Genomic DNA, 19,061 nt, shown 5'->3' with positions numbered 1-19,061 from the left:
GAAGATTTTGACACCCATTTTATCATCCTCCAGGCAAAAATCATAAATCTGATTGCTTGCCTTAGCAAGCAGCACTAATCCTTGAAGAGCAAGTTAAAATCAAGATATTAAAAACAAGTGCATGGTCTTTGAATATCATTCAGTAGCCCAAATAGTCCAAATCTTATATGGATTAAAAGGCAGAAAGGATGCTTGATGGGAATGAAAACAAAGAGTGAAGAAAACTGGAGAAATACTTGCTGTTGGCTTCTGAGCACAGAGATTTGGGAATAGGACTGACACATTTAAATCTTGCTTACTGCAGGGAGCCAAGAGAGTGGGAGACTGGCAGAGTGACAGCGATTAAGGGGGAAAGAGAGACAGGGAAAAATATGTTTATGAGTGTGAGATCTCCAAGACAGAAATGGGTACCGTGAAATTTAAGCACACAGAATACACTACAGTAGAACATATATGTATATATATGTATGTATATTACAGAAATATATAAGCTAGATTTTTATATTTTCTGAAGAAGATTTGAGAGTTGCTTGCCAGTTAGAGTCTGTGTTGAGTCTGTGTTGTTACCAGAGCATTGCTGTGCAGTTGCTAAGGTGTTCTGAGTAATTGTTAGCATGTTGCTATGTGGTTGCTAGGGTGATCTGGGTGGTTGCCAGGGCATTGCTAGAGTGTTCTGGGTGGTTGCTTACTGCCCCAAGTTAAAAGTGTCTATGATATTTTGATCCTTAGATATGATTCGGGTCCATTATTTTAATGTATCAATGAATATTAATATTAATGTATGAATATATCATTCATGTTTGTAGCACAAACAGAGTAGGATGAGTTATGTGACAAAATGTTATAGTTAGAGATTTAAACAAACTCTTAATCCTGAAACATTAACAATAGTAATAGTTAACCACTAATAAATAAATTGTAAACTTTTTCCCTAAATCTTATATTGAAATGCATTCTGTATGACAACTATCCTTTTGATTGATAGCAATCAATATTATGCATTATTGATTTGCAAACCCTACATGGCTTCTGATTCACTTTTTTAAAGTAACTCTATCCGCTACCAGATGCTACCAAAAATCATTAAAAAAAAGAAAAAAAAAGAAAGAAATTCAGTGTTCTGATACTCTCTTCCTTAGTTATTGAGTCAATTCATGTTAAGTATTAAACCAATACAGCCCACTTGACAAACAGATCAATCAATGAAGTCATCAATAATATTGCATGCCCTCACACACTCATTCATACACACCTTAGTGAGGACAGTGAATACACAGAGCTGCAGGTTAAATATGGCAGAGACTAGATGGAATCAGTACATGGAGGAGGCGGAGTTAAGCCTCGGAATACCCTGGTAACAAGCAAGCTCAGTGTCTGGGAAGGAAACGGTAGGGGGACTCTTGAATCACTGTACTGACTGTGACTGTGATATGTGGCACATTACTGCCTGATACAGCACTGGATCCAGTGCAAAACTGCCTCCTTTTCTGCATTGACGTGTCTTGATCGGCTTTGCACATCACATATTTGTGTTTTTCTTGTGTGGTTGACCTCTCTTTCTCGTCAGATCTTGCTAGCTTTATGAGTCTGCCTTTATTCCTCAACATATCACTGATTCTCGCTTTTTAAGCAGAGGAGAGAGTGTGTGAGCGAGAGAGAGAGAGAGGAGAGCGAAGAGGGGAGGGGGTAGCAGGCTGTGGATAGCAGGGGCTGGGAGCTGTCTGGCTGGTGACAAGGGCAGAGAGAGAGAGAGAGAGAGAGAGAGAGAGAGGCGGGAGATGGAGAGAGAAGCAGGGTATTCCTGCTCTGTGCTGTTCTGCGTGGGTTTGAAGAAGACCTTCCACTGGAGAGATCCGTGAGACCCCTGTTCATCATGTGTATTTCAACTGAACCTTTGGCATGAAATGCTTCATGCTGTCTTGAACGGAGCATGATCGTTTTGGTGTCTGATTTATTAACATTTATTGACATCCCCTACTGCTTGACGCACAGATCACTGAAGGCGTGATGGATAGACTCTCTGTGAGGACATTAGGATTTCTGTCTGTGGACTTTCCATAACCATCTCCACTGTTCCATGTGTCATCCAGACTGACTTCTGCGATTCACTCTTCACAGGTGGAGCAGGTTGGTGATATGCCTTGATGTGAGGGTAACAGCTCTGCACGTCTCCCAGATATAATTCTACTCTGTTTCGTCCTTGACGTGTTTTTTTTCTCTTCTGATTTCTATTGTGTCCATTGTCATTTTTTGCCTTTGAAACTGCATCTTGTTGAATGTAGTCAATGAAATCAGGAGCATGCTTTTCATGCAGGTGTCGAGAAGTGGGCATATGTCTGCATGCTTAAAATAGGTGTGAGAGGACTCGAGAACAGCAATACGGACAGAATGACATGGAACCTGAGGTTTGTGAAGAAACGCAGTGGTTTGCAAGAGCACAAAAGACATTGAGAGAATTTTTGTTCACTCGGGGTCACGCTTCATCACTTCTCTTTGACATAGTTGCCTGAATTTCTTTCTGTCTGATGGATTTGCTGTAGAAGCCATTGAACAAGTGATTGTTTTGTGCTTTAAATTAATTTCCTTCTGAGATTTGTTGGGAAATTCTGGACCACATGAACCGAACCGGCCCGTCGCAGTCAAAAACCACCTACCTTATCTCCCTTACCCTTGTAAAAGTAGAGACCACTGAGGAACATGAATTGGAGAAGCGCAGGCAGACTTTGGAGGAAACGGGGTGTGATGCTAGTGAAACGAAGCATCTTAAACACACTGAATCCAATAATGAAGGCCAGGAATGCCAGAAAAGAGCTGAGGCTGTGGAGCTGGAGGCTGGAGAATCCATCAAATTCTCAGTAGAACAGGAACTACTCCAAAGCCCGAGGGAGGACAAAGCAATTTTTACAGATGGTGTTTGCCCCAGCGATAGGCAAAAATCAATAATCTCACCCACCACAGAAAATGGAAGAGCCAGAGAATCCACTGGAATCTCTCAAACCAAGGTTCCTCGGCATCTCGGTGATATCCCAGTTCGTGCAACCCAACGACCTGTGTCTCTCCTAAAAGCTCACGGTAGTAGTCGTGAATTCAAGGAGTCCAGAGATAGCATCCATGCCTCCTCGAAAAGCCTTGACCATAAGGACAGTCGGACCAGGATTCAGTCTCCAAACAGCCCCACTCCTGGATCTTTCCGGGCATCATGGGCTGTAAGTGAGGTCAAACCCTGTGATGAAGACCTTAAAGGAGGTGTTGGGATGAAGAGGCCCACTGACGGTGATATAATAGCCATGCGAATCCAAAGTCCTCGAGCCGAGAGATTAAAGGCAGGATCTACATCTTTGCCAACCCCTGTCGCCTTGATATCCAAGCCTCAACGCAAGGGAAAGAGTCGAACCTTGGACAACAGTGACCTGAATTGTCTCTCGGAGGACCTCCTGAAGAGCAAAGCTGGCCAAATGACATCTGACTTTAGAACAGCTCACTCCCAGGGGGCTTCGGCACGTGATCGCAAGATGCTGAGATTTATTAGTGGCATTTTTACTAAGAGCACTCCAGTGGCAACCAGTACGACCATTGTGACCCCAATCTATAGCTCCATTCAGAGGGAATCCAGCGAGGAGGAAGGTAGGAGAATATTACTCTTCCATACACAACTCAACATCTCAGATCTCTTGAAAATGAGAGGGGGGTCATCTTTAGACTCATGCTCAATCCATCTACAAAAATTTCTTCACTGAAAGTTAGGTCATAGAGTACTACATTTACAATAAGCTAAAGTTTCTATCTTGATGTTTCAATTCACATAAATTTTTCATATTGATGTGGGAGATTTCACACCATTTACAGAATTCTGGTATCATTTAAGGCCAAATGATACTTTGGGTTTCCATGTGCTGCTAAGTCTTGCACAAACTGTGTGCACAGTACTGTCCGTGTGCAGCCCAGTTTTTCTAGACATGCAGAGTGAGTGCATCATCTGCACATGCACCTGCTGTTGACTGTACTAAAGTGTATCATAAAGCACGCATAGTGTACATGTGTCAAGCGTGTCCGAAGGAGCTCGCAGCCAAAAGAGAATACTTTGAAAAGCTGAACGCTCCACAGCACGCAAAATGGAATGGCACACGGAAAAGAAGTACTGTATACCCCAGTCTTAATTCTAATGCCTTGGTTTGTAGAGTTAAAAAGCAGAAGATCCTGGTCTTTTCTTTACAGCCACCCCCTACCATTTCTGTTTCTGAACTGGAATAATTGGAATGGGAAACAAATTTGATAATGCCTACGCCTCAGTCAACATGATTTTACCAAATGTCCTAATCCCATCTTTGATGTTCCGCCCACTTCCTGTATTCTGAACTCATTCTTCCACAGAAGCTTCAATCCTTTCATCACCAGCCTCATAATTCTGAACCTTGTCCAACCACAAATTTAACACCCTAAACTGCTTTCATTTTACAGTGGAAAAACTCACTCTGCTTGCTTTTTTGACTTCTAATTTTGGAATAACTGAATCTACAGACAGTTCATGGATGAGCTTTACCCTGACCATCCTACATTTTAAGAATAATGTCTGAACATTTTGATTAAATCTCAACCAAAACAAGTGTAGTTTTTCTAACAATCAATCCTAATTAGGACCTGTCTGAAGAAAATGAAGATAATGAGGGTGCCTTCAACTCGTTTGTCAAGAGAACATGTTTTACTCTCTTTAAAGGGATAGTTCATCCAAAAAAATGAAAATTCCTTTATCATGTCCTCCAAAACCTGTAGGACTTTCTTTCTGCTGTTATGGAAAAAAATCTGCCTAACATCTCCTTTTGTGTTCCACGCAAGACAGAAAGAAAGTCACACAGGTTTGTAGCAATATGAGGGTGAGTGAATGATCTCTGAATGACAGAATTTTAATTTTGGGGGAAACTATCCTTTTAACATCATGGACAAAGGCTTTTTTTGCAAGCTACATATGTATTCCGCAACAGTACAGATTTGAAGAGTAGTCTCTGAATACCATTACGGTAAAATCTTATCAGTCCTTTTTCATCATCATTGGTAATTTTACAAGTGGTTTAATATTGGTGTGCATATGTGTGTATGTGTGTGGTCTATATGCTGCGAGCAAAAGGTCTGATGTGTCTGTACACACAACGCATGCGCGCACAAAATATTTACGTATGTGTTCTCCGAGTGAACAGAAGCAGCGGCTGGAGGTGGGGTTGTCATGGCAACAGGGAGGTCTGAGAGAGTTGCCTGTTGTGTGGCTGTGTTATGCCAGGGAGCGAGCCACAGATGTAATGAATGGGAGTGAGGGTATGTGAGGAGGGGTCCTTTTGAAAACCTTTTGAAAAAAAAAAAAAAGAATGTGACACATAGAGCATCCTTTTAGAGGGGGGTAGTGTGCCATATATGAAGGGCTTCAGAGAGCACATAAGGATCGCACTGTCTGACCTCACTGGCTTGAGACCTGATGTGCCCTGGCGTACAATGACCTCATAGAATTGCACTGAATTCAGAGGGGGTTAAACCTCTTCCGTTATGTCGTGGGTGGTGCGTAAGAGAGGAAACTGCTCATGACATGAGTGTCAACTCAGATCGTACTCCATTCTAAGCTGTGAACTCTTGCGTCTGTGTGTCATGAGCTGCTTTAATGCATCCGTGCCCAAATGCAACAAAAGCAGCATGCCCTTCTCATCCGTCGCTTGATGCCCCAATAGGGTGGCACAGCTGTGTGGCCACACAAAACGAGGAGATCGCAAGAGTGACTTGGTGCTGACAGCATTGCTGGGTATGAAACCCTGCAGAAAAATAGTGAGAGGGCGCTAAGATTTCCAGTAAAAGCAGAGAGGGGTGTGGATGCTCCATGCTCGCTGCTGCATGGATACACCTGCAGTCCTTCACACCCTGTGAATTAATAGAGACGTATAACACTACAAGAAACTGAATGCAGCATAGAAATTTGCAATAGCAGGGCATGTTTTAACGCTTGGTTTGTGTTTAAATTTTAATGGTCTTGAAAAAACTGTGGCTTGTCATGTAAAGAGATGATAATGTCATTTTTCTGATTATTGTTTAAAGGGATAGTTCACCCACAAATGAAGATTCTGTCATCATTTACTCACCCTCATGTTGTTCCAAACCCATATGGCTTAGCCTTTTTCTTTCATAGAACACAAAAGGCAGACCGTTAGTGATCGACAGCCTTAGTCACCATTTACTTTCATCTTTTTTTTTTCTGATACTAAGAAAGTGAACATCTCCTTTTGTATTCCATGTTCCAAGTTTGGAACGATTTGACATTATTTCAATTTTTGGGGTGAACTATTCCTTTAATAGATCTGAGGGTTGTGTTCAGAGTTCATAAAATGGTGTTAAACTCCCTCTTCCTGTATGTGACTCATCTGACGTTCATATCACTGATGTCAAGTCAAGAACAAGGGGATTTGAACTGTAGATCAACATCTAATAGATCTTTTTTTAAAAAGGTGACCTAAAGGGATATACTTATTATAAATCAGCACATAATCTTGTCTCCATTCTGTGCTGGGATTCATACATTTATTTTTCTGCTATGAGGTAAGCATCACTATTACTAATGCTCAAACTTAAGAGTTAGTGATATAAACACACTCCTAACTGTAAGAATTAAAATTTGTTCTTGCACCATATTCACACCAACATGAATGAAATTTTTTTGCCATACAGTGGGTGAAAAAATTCCTATAGACTTACATTGAAGTAGGAACCAGAGCCATTTCAGTGACCAGAATATTAAAGAGATGTTGGAGGATTGTTTTGACTTGGTCCGTAAGCAATCATCTAGCAACCATCCAGAACACCCTAGCAACCACCTAGCAACGCCCTAGCATTGTGGTGACTTTTGCTCATGAAAGCACCACCCACCAACACATTTTTTTTAATTATTATTATTTTTATGTAAAAAATCTAGTTGCATTATTCCACATTTGAGGCCTAGACTCTGAGTTATGACATTACTGACTTTTCTTTTTTTAGCTTCATGCGCCAATAGCCAGGAATGGACCCTAACCCGTACTATTCCAGAGCTGAGATTGGTAAGAGCTAGCCATTTTTTAAATTATTCTTTAATCATCAATATAAAATCTCTCAAGACGCTAATTTATGAAACAATATTTCAATGCATAAGAGCACTGAAAGAAGATTTCATTTAAATTGGTGCCATACTATTAAGCGTATGTACTGTATATGCCCATAGGAAAGAAATATCACAAACAAGAACTTTTTAATATCTCATTTTGTTCTCTCTTAGACATCAGTTACATTAAATAGAGCAAATGTCTCAAACTTTGCTAACATTTGTGAAAATATGAAATTTGTCTAAGATTAAATTATCTGAGCTGTGCTATCAATGTTAATTTTACAGCTCTGTACTCTTAAATATAACAATTATAACACTGTGTGTCTTTTGTATTTCGCCTAACCCTCAGAGACTCAGAGCAACAGAATTACAATGTTTGTTTGCAGCAATTAAACAATTCCTATTTATTTTAGTTTTTTATTAAAAATGGAGAGTAACTACACAAAACGGTAGTTGCACTCTAAGCTGTTAATTAAATATTATATATATATATATAATGTCACAGCTTGCTTAATTCACACAATATTCTCCTCTAAGCAAAATGTGCTTAAAAATCAAGGTTTTCCCATAGATGGGAAAACCATTGTTTTCTGAAGTCGCACAAAATTCATCCCCCAAAACAATATGTAAAATCAATCAAATTAAGATTTAATAATTAGTGGCTTCCTAAAAACTTGTCCCTAACGCTAACCCTAAAATACATCATTAATCACTGTGTTTGAGGCTCTGAGGGCTAAGGAATGTTTGGAGAAACATTTGAGACAAAGTTGATACATAAATGAAACATAATTCTCCTGAGTAACCTCTGATCAAAACATTTTCTTCCGAGTACTTGTAATTATAGCATGCGGAATAAAAGCAGAATAAAACAGGTGCACTTCATGCATAATCACATGTGAAATGATGATTAAAAATGTGTCTCTGGCACTTGCAGGGGGTTCTGGGGAGCCTTCGCAGTGGAAAATCTGCACTGGTAAACAGATTCATCACAGGAAGTTATCTTCCTCTTGAATCGCATGAGGGTGAGAGACTTGTGCTTGTTCTCATTGCCTCTTTTAAGAGTGTCATTTTCATGGTTTTGCTGCGTTAAAGCTATCTTATCTTTTGCCTTTGTCCTTTTTTTCTTCTCTGAAAGGTGGAAGATATAAAAAGGAGGTGTTGGTGGAGGGACAGAGTCAGTTATTGCTGATCCGAGAGGAATCTGGCCCTCCAAGTGCACAGGTGTGTGTATGTACATTAAGGCCAGAAATATATATATATATATATATATATATATATATATATATATATATATATATGCAAGTATGCAAATGCAGATGAAAATGAACTTGTTGTACATACTTGTATACTTGCGTTCTTGCAACTTTCTGTGCACGGTAACAAACCTCAGTACTCAAAGAGAGATAACGTTACCATCAAATATCTGTGTTCCTTTTATCCTGATAAGTAATTTGGGTAGCTAGCTATAAATTTGGTGACAGTTTAAGTATTCTAAACTTTTTGAGCACATTCTCTTCAAACTGTTGCTGCGCTTGACAGTAATTGACCTGAAAGAGAAAAAGTACTGTAGAAGCTATAGTGTCCCTTGTGGCAATGCTGAAAATGCAACACGTACTTGCGTTGCGTCATGAATTGTGTTTTGACACATTTCGGAAAGCAACAACGCATGAGCTTGTTTAGTAATGTGATATTATATAAATTCAATTTAAATAAGTAGCTTTTATATTGTTATTGTAGTGTTGCCAAAAAAAATTATTAAAATATTATCTGTAGGGATGCACAATGTATCGGCCAATTATTGACCAAATAATAGCCATCGGCTAAAACCATCGAGATAAACTGCCAATATTAACCACCGGTTTTTGATATTGGTGTTTTCATGCCTATGACCGCAAACGCATGAAAATGGCAATATAAAAAATGGATGGTTTATTTATTATTAATTACGTACATTTATTGCGTTGCATTAGGTTTATAATCATTTTTCTGTGTGGAATCTAAAGAAATTCCTACCAAAATAAATAAAATCCAAAAAAGAATAGCATGTCAAAAATAATTATTCATAATATATATTTGTAATGTTCTATAATAATATGTAAAATGTGAGATCTGTTGTTTAGGACTGCAAAAACAGAAGTGCAAAATAGCCTCTTTTTCACACACACACACACACACACACACACACACACACACGCACATATATATATATATATATATATATATATATATATATATATATATATATATATATATATATATACAGGGTTGTGAGGGTTACTTTTGAAATGTATTCCACTACAGATTACAGAATACATGCTGTAAAATGTAATTTGTAATGTATTCTGTTAGATTACTCAAGGTCAGTAACGTATTCTAAATACTTTGGATTACTTCTTCAGCACTTGTAGATTTTTTCACTTGTTTTGACTATAAAAACTCTGCCAGTACAGTAAGACAAAATACACATGTTAAAAATACATTCTCTGAAAAACCTAAATATCTTATGCAGTGTTGTTTCTAAAACAAGATAAATCAAATTGATCTTATTTTAAGAATTTTTAGATATTTTTACAGGAAACCAATACAAAAATTATTATCAAGAATATGATTTTTGCCCTAATATCAAAGGTCTTACTAGAAAAAAAGAAATTATGATCCAACGTGAATTTTCTTGATAAAAAAAATATGACCGTGCCTGGTAACATCTGCATGTAAAATGGCTAGAAATAGCATTTTAACTTAGCGTAAAGCTGACAATTTACACAAGGTTTATTTCTATTTCTTCTGCTCCAAACTTACTTCAAACTTACTTCTCTGTCTGCTCGTATGAATGTAACACATCATAAGAAAGTGTTTCACCGCTGTTCAAATGCACTTTGGATCACATCATTTATATGTAGAAATGTTTTCCATCTGAAAGGACTAAATATTAAATGAAACAAATGACAATAAAATGCAAAGTAATCTCTTCAGTAATCAAAATACTTCTTGAATGTAACTGTATTCTAATTACCAATGATTTAAATTGTAACTGTAGTGGAATACAGTTACTTATAGTTTGTATTTTAAATACGTAATCCCATCACAAGTATTCCGTTACTCCCCAACCCTGGATATATATATATATATATATATATATTAATCTTGTATCTTTCATTGTGACAAAATTTTGGCCTGTCATATGTGATCTAATTATCTAATCCATGTTCAATGTAAATTATTTTACAATGTAAAGAACAATACAATAGCATTTATACCTCTGTGTACATCTTTTAAAGGTTAAAGATGCAAAATATCAGTATCGGCTTATAGTTGTTGTTTTTTTATCAGTATTGTATCAGCCAAAATGGTTTATTTTGGTGCATTCCTATTATCTGTAATAATTTAGCAAACTTTGTAGTACGTTGACATCAATCCTTTTTTCTACTCAAGAATTGAGTAGTTAAATGTATAAACCTGAAGAGAAACATTTTGATTAAACTTAAAGGAATGTTTCGGGTTCAATACAAGTAAAGTTCAGTCGACAGCATTTGTGGCGTAATGTTAATTACCAAAAAAAATTTTTTCCGATGCGTTCCTATTTTTCTTTAAAAAAAGCAAAAATCAGGGCCTGGGTAGCTCAGCGAGTATTGACGCTGACTACCACCCCTGGAGTCACGAGTTTGAATCCAGGGCGTGCTGAGTGACTCCAGCCACATCTCCTAAGCAACCAAATTGGCCTGGTTGCTAGGGAGGGTAGAGTCACATGGGGTAACCTCCTCGTGGTCGCTATAATGTGGTTTGCTCTCGGTGGGGCGCGTGGTGAGTTGTGTGTGGATGCTTGAATAGGCTGAAGCCTCCACATGTGCTATGTCTCCACGGTAACGCACTCAAAAAACCACATGATAAGATGCACGGATTGACGGTCTCAGACGCAGATGCAACTGAGATTTGTCCTCCGCCACCCCAGATTGAGTCACATTGGGAATTGGGCATTCCAAATTAGGGAGAAAAAAAAAAAGAAAAAAAAGTATAGCCACAAGACATAAAGGATATGCATGTAAACATTATTTTAGTGTGATAAAATCACTTACAAACCTTTTCTGTGTAAAGTTATAGCCAATTTTACAACTTCGTTACCATGCCAAAAATGTCATGCCAAAAAACCCTAAAACGACTGTAAAAATGGAATTTTAAACAACTTTACAGCTCATATAATACACAAGTTTTAACAGAAGAATTAATGTAAGTGCTTTTATAAAATTATAAGCTTCACATTTCTGTGTTTAAACCCTTCAAAAATTGACCACCATTCACTTCCACTGTAAGTGTCTCACTATATATATGCTTTTTTTAAAGAAAAGGAAGGACAAGTCAAGGACAAAAAAATTTTTTTTTGGTAATCAGCATTATGCCACAAAAGCTGTCGATTGAGCTTAACTTCTATTGAACCCGGAACATTCCTTTAATTTTCCTTCAAATTCTGTAAATATAGTTTTTAACTTTTTTACATTTAAGAACTCTTTATTTCTTCTTCTGAAATTTTCCATGGACCCCCTAGCAACCCCTCGTGTCCCCTTGGGGGTCCCCGGACCCCAGTTTGAAAACCCCTGGAGGCCTTATATATACAGTCTGCAAGGAGGCCCTGCCTGCTCGTGGGGGAAAGCAAAGTGCTGTTACCATAGTTGCTCATACATTCCTATGAGGGAAATGGAGAGAAATATCCTACAGATTTGGCTATTTTAACAACGAAAAACATGACGAAAAGCTGTTGTGTAGTTTTTTGCACTTCAAACAATGCCAGAAATACAAACAAACAGATTTTTATTGCCTGCCAACTGACAGAAATATAAAACCAAAGAAGAGCACTGCGGCTTCAAGCTGTTGAGCCATTAAGTAGATTCTTAGCAGCGCCAGGCCACCCAAAGACAGAAGTTTATGTTTATGACTGTTATGTTAATATTTTGTCATTCAGTTGGTATCTTAAAACATTTGTATTTATACCTTTTAATATGATTGATGATTAATGAAATGACTGTACACTTAAAATAGCTCATATTTCACATCAACTTTACCAGAAACCCCATTTACTAAACACTTCGCCAAACCGAACTTACCGAGAGATACATCCCCTTAGAAATGTTTGATTGATTAAAGCATGAAAAACTATAAGCAGAGCTCCACTCCGACCATGTCAATTTTTCTCATGTATCTTGTCTTGGTTTTTGGTGTTAACTCATCATTATGTCTCTGCTGGAACCGCTGATGTGATATGATAATCGATTTAGTCTTGAATCCGCTCCGATGTTTCCCAAATACATTAAAGCACGTGTCCAGCATATGGTCGACTGCAGCCACAGTGCTCTTGTTTAGGCTTCTATTTCTGTCAGATGGCGGGCAATAAATAAGTCAGTTTTGTTTTGTTTTTTGGCATTGTTTAGAATGCAAAAAACTACACAACAGCTTTTCATCATATTTTTTGTTGTTAACATAACCAACTTTGTCGGATATTTCTTCCCGGGTGCGTTCCAAAACGCACACTTCTGCACTATTTTATGTCATTTTGAAGTGTGAGTAGTGCGAGAAGTATGTTTACACTTTAAATGCAACAAAAAGAAGTATACTATGAGTCCCCGGATGATGCACTTTTTCAACCGTCAAAATGGAGTGTAGAATTTTGGACACTTCGTGCACTCAGCACACGGTTTGCCGTACATAGCGGAAAGGGCGGAGTTACGAATGGTGATCTGGCAAAACAATTGTAAATAATGGAAAATATGACAACTAGCACCTTAAAAAAGTGAGTTAAATGCTTTACCATCATACTATGCTGTGTGAATATGTATATTATTGAGATATAAGTGTTGAACTGAAGATGGATAGTGCGCTAAAGCTAGTAGCAACACAACGCTTGGGTTTAAAACGTCAATTCCGTCAGCGGTTAAATGGCGAACACTTCCATGTAGTAAAAAAATGTCAAGTGTTCCATTTGGGATGATACTACACTTTGAAAATTCATACACTACATGGCTGAGTGCATAGTACATTTTGTAAGTGCATAGTGTATAGTGTGTCGTTTGGGACACAGCTCCCGGAATGTATGAGTAACTATGGTAACAAGGCTTCGCTTTCCCCCACGCTAAATCACGCCCCCTGGGTATGATGCATTGCCGACTGTATCTATAGTACCGCATTAAGTCAAATTCAAAGGAAAATTGGGGCCTGGGTTGCTCAGTGAGTAAAGACGCTGACTACCACCCCTGGAGTCGCAAATCCAGGGCGTGCTGAGTGACTCCAGGCAGGTCTCCTAAGCAACCAAATTGGCCCAGTTGCTAGGGTGGGTAGTCACATGGGGTAACCTCCTCGTGGTCACATTATAGCATGAAGCCTCCACACGCGCTATGTCTCCATGATAACGCGCTCAACAAGCCACATGATAAGATGCACGGATTGACAGCCTCAGATGGAGGCAAATGAGATTTCGTCCTCAGCCACCCGGATTGAGGCGAGTCACTACGCCACCACAAGGATTTAGAGCACATTGGGAATTGGGCATTCCAAATTCCAAATCCTTATTAAAAACATCTCTTTCAAACAAGTTATTCGGGTAGCTAGCTATTAATATGTTGACAATTGATGTAACTTTCTGAGATTGATTCTTTTCAAACTGCTGCTCCGCCATGACAGAAGTAGCTACAGTGCCCTCTGAGGCAATGCTATGAATGCATTTACTTCTACTTTTAACTCTTTACTTTTGTTGTGTTATGAATTGTATTCTGACACATTCGGAATACAACAATGCATGAAATCGAGCTTGCTTAGCATGAAAACTTTGCGTTTATGTGCTTATGTAGAGTAGATAGTTTTGGGCTGTATAATACCAAATGAGAAACAGTTAAAACAAAGGGAACAATATTAAACACTTCTGTTGTTGCTTCTTATTCCCAAATTTTGGAATGTAGTTCTGCAACTGGCTCGATGGCATCATCCTGGTTTTTAGCCTGGAAAATGAAGCAAGTTTCCAGGATGTGTACAAGAACTACAGTGAGCTAAGCGCACATCGTAACATAGTAGAAATCCCCATTATAGCGGTTGGAACACAAGGTAAGAGCTTCATTCATCCAGCCTTTGTTTCATGGATGTTTTATTGAGTAATATATTGTTGCCTAAAAACTGTGAACATTTTTCTCTCTACAGATAAGATTAGTAGCACTAATGCCCGTGTGATTGAGGACAAGAGAGTACAACAGCTCTGTATAGATGTGCGCCGCTGTACTTACTATGAGACCTGTGCCACCTATGGACTCAATGTGGACAGAGTATTTAATGAAAGTTAGTGGCATCTAAAAATAGTAGCAAAAATAGCACATAACCTCTAAACGGGATGCCAGTGTTTATTGGACAAACTTGTTTCCCCTTTAGTGACCCAGAAGATTGTCTCAGCCAAGAAGCAAGCCGCCCATCTGGCCTCCTGTAAATCACTCCCAAACTCCCCGAGTCACTCTGGAGCCTCAACTCCAATATCAGGGCCAGGACAGGTATTAGGGATATGAGTCTCTATGCTACTTCGGTGAATCTCATGAAAACTGTCAATGTACATCACTGTCAATATATAAGTCTATAGTAATATTTCATTAATATTAATCATATTTCACCCCCCAAAATTTAGAGACTTTTGCATTGTGACAGTTATTTTCATGTTATTTCATTTTAAGGAAAGAAAAATCTCATCTTCATTAAGAGGCCAAAAAAGTTCTCAGTGCAGGAACAAAACGTTTTCGATTTACATCATCATCAGTGTCCAAGCATTATGTGAAATAATGTAATTATTGCTGTAATGCGGAAAAAATAACGCTATAAATGTCCAATTACTGTTTGTATTTGTAAGTATTAATCATATTTCTTGAACAGAATTTAATATAGGCTGATTTAATAAAACGTAATTATCAAGACAAGACAACTAAGACTAGTACAATGACGGTACTGTATCACAGTAATAATAGTGTTTTGCATTGATAAGAAGAAAAGAAGTAATAATAATAATTGTATGTACTAATATATATATATATATATATATATATTTATATTTATATGTGTGTGATATAATATTATGAAAATAATAATTACAATAAAAAGAAATTGGGTAGTAAAAGTAATTTTCTTAATTGGCATGTCACAATGCAAAGAATCTTAATTGTCCTAAAAAGGCTGAAATTTCTAAATGCAACTATAAGTTTTTTCTTTTTTCTTTTGAGTTTGGGGTAAAATATGACCCAGACATTTTTTGAGTGATTCAACCCTTTACAGATATATTACAGTTCTTGTGAAATATTTAAAAAGATTCAACAATAACATTGTGTTGTTGTGATTAATATTTCTGCGTAGGGGTGTAAATATTTGCACTTACAGTGATTCAAGTAAAAAAAAGTGAAATAATGACATAAAAACATTGGTCACGATTTTGATTTGATTCGGTCATTTTGGTATGATTCAGAGTTCTACAACTGAAAATATGTTGTTAAGAAAATGAATGCATAACACAAAGTGTATTATTAGAGTAATTATAATCGATTATTAAATTCTGTAATCAGTGTATACATATTCATTTTCAAATCAATGCGTTGCACATTTTTACACCCCCATTGTTTATTATTTTCAGTGATTGTAAAATAGTTTTTTGTCTTCATCATTTTGTCTGCCATTCAACATTCCCCATGGTCTGTGCTGTTTTGTCTCTGTGTGTCATCATCCTTTCTCAGGCCAGTAATGGGGCTCAGAGTAGCGATTATCCCTCCTCTTTACCTTCTACCCCTGTCATAAGTCACAAAGACATAAGGGGTGGGGCAGGTGGAGACGGGGGCTCGCAACGAAATCTGCCCCGACGACGGACCTCTTTATTTGGGGTTAGTTCTTTGATCGTAATACAATGAGTGTCGAAATATTGCCATTTGGATTATTTATGTCCAATTCATTTGAAACTGGATGATTCATATTTTAAAATATAGTTGGCCTTATATCTGAAGGATTATAATTAAAGGTGGTGTGTGGAATTTTTTTGATGTTAAAAATACTTAATTTACAGAGACAACCTATAATTTGTAGGTCAATTCTCCCAAATCCCCATGAAAACCTGTATATCAGGGAATTTTAAAATTGTGATTTCTAGGACTGATGAATTAATTCCAGGAAGGATCGTTACTTGACATGCAAATAAAAGACCGCCCCAGAAATTCTTCCTAAAAGTACCAGAAAGGTCGTAGAAATTTGTTGTTTAAAATGTGTGGGGACCCTCGCTGTGGCTCTATGGCTTTAAACCTTGCTCTGTTTGAGCATCCCATCCAGCCCGACAGCAACATTGGCTCAACCAATGTCCTGAGCTTTAGGCGGGACTATCTGTTTGTTCAACCAATGAAAACGAGGGGAGTGTTTGAGAAATCTGTTTAAAAACAATCATAATTTTTCCAGTTCCATTCGGTGACGCTAGTGGCACAGAAATTACACACTTCACCTTTAAAAGTTTAACAGTACAACAAAATGGAAATATTATTGTAGCAGAACATTGGTAGCTCATTTTCTGTTTGTGAACTCTGTTTGTTACTCATATTCGCCATCTCACAAATCACATCTGTCTTCCTTCCTTTTAAAGTTTTCACCTTCCTTTCATCTGTACTCTATCTAATGCATGTGTTTTAGAACCGTCGTGGGAGTGACTCAGAGAAGAGAGCGTCTGATAGCAGAGGTGACATGAGCAGTCGATCAGTTCTTATAAAACAGGTGTGTGCAAGATCTCAGGGTTGATTTGAGGAGATAAAGTGAATGCTGATCTCTCCTTGAGTAGAACCAGTGTTGTGCCAAAATTTTACTCCCCGCTACCTGATTGGTCCTTATCCTTAAAGCCAACCTCTGAACATAAGGCTACTAGGGAGTCAAATTTCGGCACGACATTGGCAACTGGTCACTTAAAATGCAGTGTTTTAAAAATATTTATTCTGTTAATTTCATTGTGTTGTAGCTTTATTTTATTGTGTTGTGGTTTATTTCTGCAGTGTTGTGGCTTATGTTGTTGTGTTGTGGCTTATTTCTGCAGTGTTGTGGCTTATGTTGTTGTGTTGTGGTTTATTTCTGTAGTGTTGTGGCTTATGTTGTTGTGTTGTGGTTTATTTCTGTAGTGTTGTGGCTTATGTTGTTGTGTTGTGGTTTATTTCTGCAGTGTTGTGGCTTATGTTGTTGTGTTGTGGTTTATTTCTGTAGTGTTGTGGCTTATGTTGTTGTGTTGTGGTTTATTTCTGCAGTGTTGTGGCTTATGTTGTTGTGTTGTGGTTTATTTCTGCAGTGTTGTGGCTTATGTTGTTGTGTTGTGGTTTATTTCTGTAGTGTTGTGGCTTATGTTGTTGTGTTGTGGTTTATTTCTGCAGTGTTGTGGCTTATGTTGTTGTGTTGTGGTTTATTTCTGTAGTGTTGTGGCTTATGTTGTTGTGTTGTGGTTTATTTCTGGATTGTTGTGGCTTATGTTGTTGTGTTGTGGTTTATTTCTGCAGTGTTGTGGCTTATGTTGTTGTGTTGTGGTTTATTTCTGCAGTGTTGTGGCTTATGTTGTTGTGTTGTGGTTTATTTCTGCAGTGTTGTGGCTTATGTTGTTGTGTTGTGGTTTATTTCTGCAGTGTTGTGGCTTATGTTGTTGTGTTGTGGTTTATTTCTGGATTGTTGTGGCTTATGTTGTTGTGTTGTGGTTTATTTCTGCAGTGTTGTGGCTTATGTTGTTGTGTTGTGGTTTATTTCTGCAGTGTTGTGGCTTATGTTGTTGTGTTGTGGTTTATTTCTGGATTGTTGTGGCTTATGTTGTTGTGTTGTGGTTTATTTCTGGATTGTTGTGGCTTATGTTGTTGTGTTGTGGTTTATTTCTGCAGTGTTGTGGCTTATGTTGTTGTGTTGTGGTTTATTTCTGCAGTGTTGTGGCTTATGTTGTTGTGTTGTGGTTTATTTCTGTAGTGTTGTGGCTTATTTCCATTGTGTTGCTGATTAATTGTATTGTGTTGTGAGTTACTTTTGTTGTGTTGTGCCTTAATTTTGTGTTTTCAAGTTTTATTTGCTTTGCTAATTTTGTTGTGTTATGCACTTCTGGACCACTGTTTGTTTTGCTATATTTCTTTAAAATAAAACCATTTGGTTTAATATTTTGTTCTGTAATATAAAGACATTCATTCATTTTTAAGTGTGTCTTAAGAGTCCAAATAGCTTACTATTTATGGTCACTGTATATTCAAATAAAAGAATCATGTGTTTTTCTTCCTTTTTACTTAATTAGGGGACTTTGTGGAAACGTAGTGAGCGCTCTTTAAACAAGGAATGGAAAAAGAAGCATGTGACGCTGTCAAACAGTGGCATGCTAACGTATCATTCAAATATAAATGTAAGTATTACTTCTTTAAATAAATGCTGTTTGCATCAGTGCATTTGTATATTCGTACAAATACAGTATGTTTCTGTTTTTTATAATCAAATTTTGTGTTATGGTTTTCTTGATTAAACAAAATGTGTCTCTAAGATGAAACTGCATGATAAGAAGATACTTTGAAAACCTTTCAACATTAAAAGCTTGAATGTACTGCTGTTTTTTTTTTGTTTTTTTTTTGCCTTAACCAGAGAAGATAATAGAGCTGCAACTTTTTCATGAGCTGGGTCCAGGGTTGTGAGGGTTACTTTTGAAAAGTATTCCACTACAGATTACAGAATACATGCTGTAAAATGTAATTTGTAACGTATTCCGTTAGATTACTCAAGGTCAGTAACATATTCTAAATACTTTGGATTACTTCTTCAGCACTGGTAGATTTTTTCACTTGTTTTGACTATAAAAACTCTGCCAGTACAGTAAGACAAAACACACATGTTAAAAATACATTCTCTGAAAAACCTAAATATCTTATGCAGTGTTGTTTCTAAAACAAGATAAATCAAATTGATCTTATTT

General features: G+C 37.5%; 1 protein-coding gene across 4 annotated transcripts in view; it reads left to right on the top strand.

Moving 5' to 3' along the window:
• The window catches only part of LOC127419491 (arf-GAP with GTPase, ANK repeat and PH domain-containing protein 1-like), a 32,487-nt gene that overhangs the window by 1,962 nt on the left and 11,464 nt on the right, over positions 1 to 19,061 (top strand). The window contains exons 2-12 of one of the 4 annotated variants that reach the window (XM_051660918.1): positions 1,993 to 2,127; positions 2,315 to 3,624; positions 7,009 to 7,067; positions 8,046 to 8,133; positions 8,247 to 8,332; positions 14,053 to 14,194; positions 14,288 to 14,422; positions 14,513 to 14,628; positions 15,850 to 15,993; positions 16,784 to 16,864; positions 18,396 to 18,500. In XM_051660918.1, coding sequence (XP_051516878.1) covers positions 2,616 to 3,624; positions 7,009 to 7,067; positions 8,046 to 8,133; positions 8,247 to 8,332; positions 14,053 to 14,194; positions 14,288 to 14,422; positions 14,513 to 14,628; positions 15,850 to 15,993; positions 16,784 to 16,864; positions 18,396 to 18,500 — 1,965 coding nt within the window. In that variant the 5' untranslated portion in view covers positions 1,993 to 2,127; positions 2,315 to 2,615. Of the gene's footprint in view, positions 1 to 1,992; positions 3,625 to 7,008; positions 7,068 to 8,045; positions 8,134 to 8,246; positions 8,333 to 14,052; positions 14,195 to 14,287; positions 14,423 to 14,512; positions 14,629 to 15,849; positions 15,994 to 16,783; positions 16,865 to 18,395; positions 18,501 to 19,061 lie in introns of all 4 variants that reach the window. The other 3 variants (XM_051660917.1, XM_051660920.1, XM_051660919.1) reach the window with 3 other exon arrangements.

This window comes from Myxocyprinus asiaticus, chromosome 28 (assembly GCF_019703515.2).
Source record: "Myxocyprinus asiaticus isolate MX2 ecotype Aquarium Trade chromosome 28, UBuf_Myxa_2, whole genome shotgun sequence".
Lineage (NCBI taxonomy): Eukaryota > Metazoa > Chordata > Actinopteri > Cypriniformes > Catostomidae > Myxocyprinus > Myxocyprinus asiaticus.
This window is presented reverse-complemented; position numbering and strand designations above follow the sequence as displayed.